Source organism: Fukomys damarensis, unplaced genomic scaffold, assembly GCF_012274545.1.
Source record: "Fukomys damarensis isolate Sample0158 unplaced genomic scaffold, DMR_v1.0_HiC HiC_scaffold_37, whole genome shotgun sequence".
NCBI lineage: Eukaryota > Metazoa > Chordata > Mammalia > Rodentia > Bathyergidae > Fukomys > Fukomys damarensis.
This window is the reverse complement of record NW_022900949.1, coordinates 6,636,892-6,638,727: the sequence shown is the minus strand read 5'-3', so window position 1 is coordinate 6,638,727 and position 1,836 is coordinate 6,636,892. Positions and strand designations below refer to the sequence as shown.

General features: G+C 61.5%; 1 protein-coding gene across 2 annotated transcripts in view; it reads left to right on the top strand.

Annotated features, from left to right (window-relative positions):
* The first annotated feature begins 752 nt into the window (after positions 1-752).
* Rab3d (RAB3D, member RAS oncogene family) overlaps positions 753-1,836 on the top strand; it is a 4,665-nt gene continuing 3,581 nt past the window's right edge. The window contains exons 1-2 of one of the 2 annotated variants that reach the window (XM_033759583.1): positions 753-1,454; positions 1,658-1,750. In XM_033759583.1, the coding sequence (XP_033615474.1) occupies positions 1,227-1,454; positions 1,658-1,750 (321 nt within the window). In that variant the 5' untranslated portion in view covers positions 753-1,226. Of the gene's footprint in view, positions 1,455-1,657; positions 1,777-1,836 lie in introns of both variants that reach the window. The other variant, XM_033759582.1, reaches the window with a different exon arrangement.

The window sequence follows — 1,836 nt, the reverse complement described above, 5'->3', positions numbered from 1 at the left end:
GGGGCCCGCTGGGTCCTCGCTTAAAATGGAAAAAAAAAAAAAAGCCTCAGCGGCGATTGAGAAACAGCTTTGCCTGGGCTTCCTCTGCGTTGGTGCAGGCCTTCCTGCGCTGTCCAGGCGGCCACGGCTGGGGAAACTGAGGCCTGCGGAGCGGATGAGGGTCGAGGGGGCAGCCGGGTGCCTGGGAGGCGGCAGCCTGGAGGAGCAGGACCAGGAGAGGGAAGCCGACCGGTGGTGATCAGGTGGCTGGCGCGTTTCCTTGGAGCTGAGGGCTCTGGCTCCAGCCTCCCTGCCCCTTTGACAAACAGAAACCGCAGGTTCCGAGCTGCGCTGTAAGCCCGGGCCTGTCCGCAGAGCGCCCCCGGCGCTGGGGGTGCAGGAAAGAGTTAAGCTGGGCGGGGTGGGGGCAGGGCAGGCACCTGGCAAAGTCGACGCCCAGCCCTAGGGGTGCTTGATGCTGCTGCCAGGGTCCCCCTGCACCCCCTGCACCGGCTCACACCTGAGCAGCACCAGCTGCTCACCCTGGGGCAAAGTCCACTTGGCCTCCGTGGAGACTTCCTTGGTGGCCACCAGAGACTCCTGTCCTCACCACACACGCCCCGGCCCCATATTTGAACCCTTTGCCAGAGCTCGGGGGGCTCGAAACAGGAGTCGTCCCTCCCCCCAAGCTGGATGTGATGGAGCCCGCTTGTAATCCCAGAACTCGGGAGGCTGAAGCAGGAGGATGGGCTGTGAGTTGGAGGCCAGCCTGGGCCCCCTCGTGAGACCCGCAACTCAAAAACAAACAAAACTCAATTTCGCCTTTGCGTGAAGATTAAGCAGCAGTTGCACATACTGTCAGCTATATCCCTAGCACTCTTCTGCCCATGAAGTGAATTAATAACCTTCCACTGGAAGGCGCGTGACTGCCCCCTGGTTGGGTTTTGTCCCCTCTTATTTGCAGCTATGTCATTGTGCAGGGCCTGGCGCAGAACTGCACTCAGTGCGTGTTTGTTGAATGACTAAAGAAACTCCTTTTAGGCTCCCAGCCATTTGCTTTTTTCAGGTCAGGATTATGACAGACATCCCATTTTTCCAAAAGCTGGTGTGCAGCCAGGGTTCCTTGGCCTCCAACTGACAGAGCCGGGATTTGAACCTACGCCAGGTGGAGCCGTTGGGGCCCTCAGAGTGTTTCATTCCCCCTGCAGGGCTTTCCTGACCCCCAGCTCCAGGAGGCCCCTGCCAAGATGGCATCAGCCAGAGACCCCGCTGCGGGCCCTCGGGATGCCGCCGACCAGAACTTCGACTACATGTTCAAGCTCCTGCTGATCGGCAACAGCAGCGTGGGCAAGACGTCCTTCCTCTTCCGCTACGCCGACGACTCCTTCACGCCTGCCTTCGTCAGCACCGTGGGCATCGACTTCAAGGTCAAGACCGTCTACCGCCACGACAAGAGGATCAAGCTGCAGATCTGGGTGGGCGGGGCAGCCGGCCGGGGGTTTAGGGTGGTGCGCGGGGTCCTAGCCCAGGTGCCGTTGGACCCCTGGTGACCCCTGGAGGTCAGGAAAGCAGGTTGGGGCCTCTCCTGGTGCCAAGTCCCTGTCACCGCCCCCAGGGCCCAAGGGCTTGGGTCAGCAGCAGCACAGCTTGTGGCTGCCTAACAGCTGCTGTCTGGCAGGACACGGCGGGCCAGGAGCGCTACAGGACCATCACCACGGCCTACTACCGCGGAGCCATGGGCTTCCTGCTCATGTATGACATCGCCAACCAGGAGTCCTTTGCCGCTGTGCAGGACTGGTGAGTCTTCCTGACCCCTGACCCCTGACATCTGCCCTCCCCCCCATCCCATCCACCCCC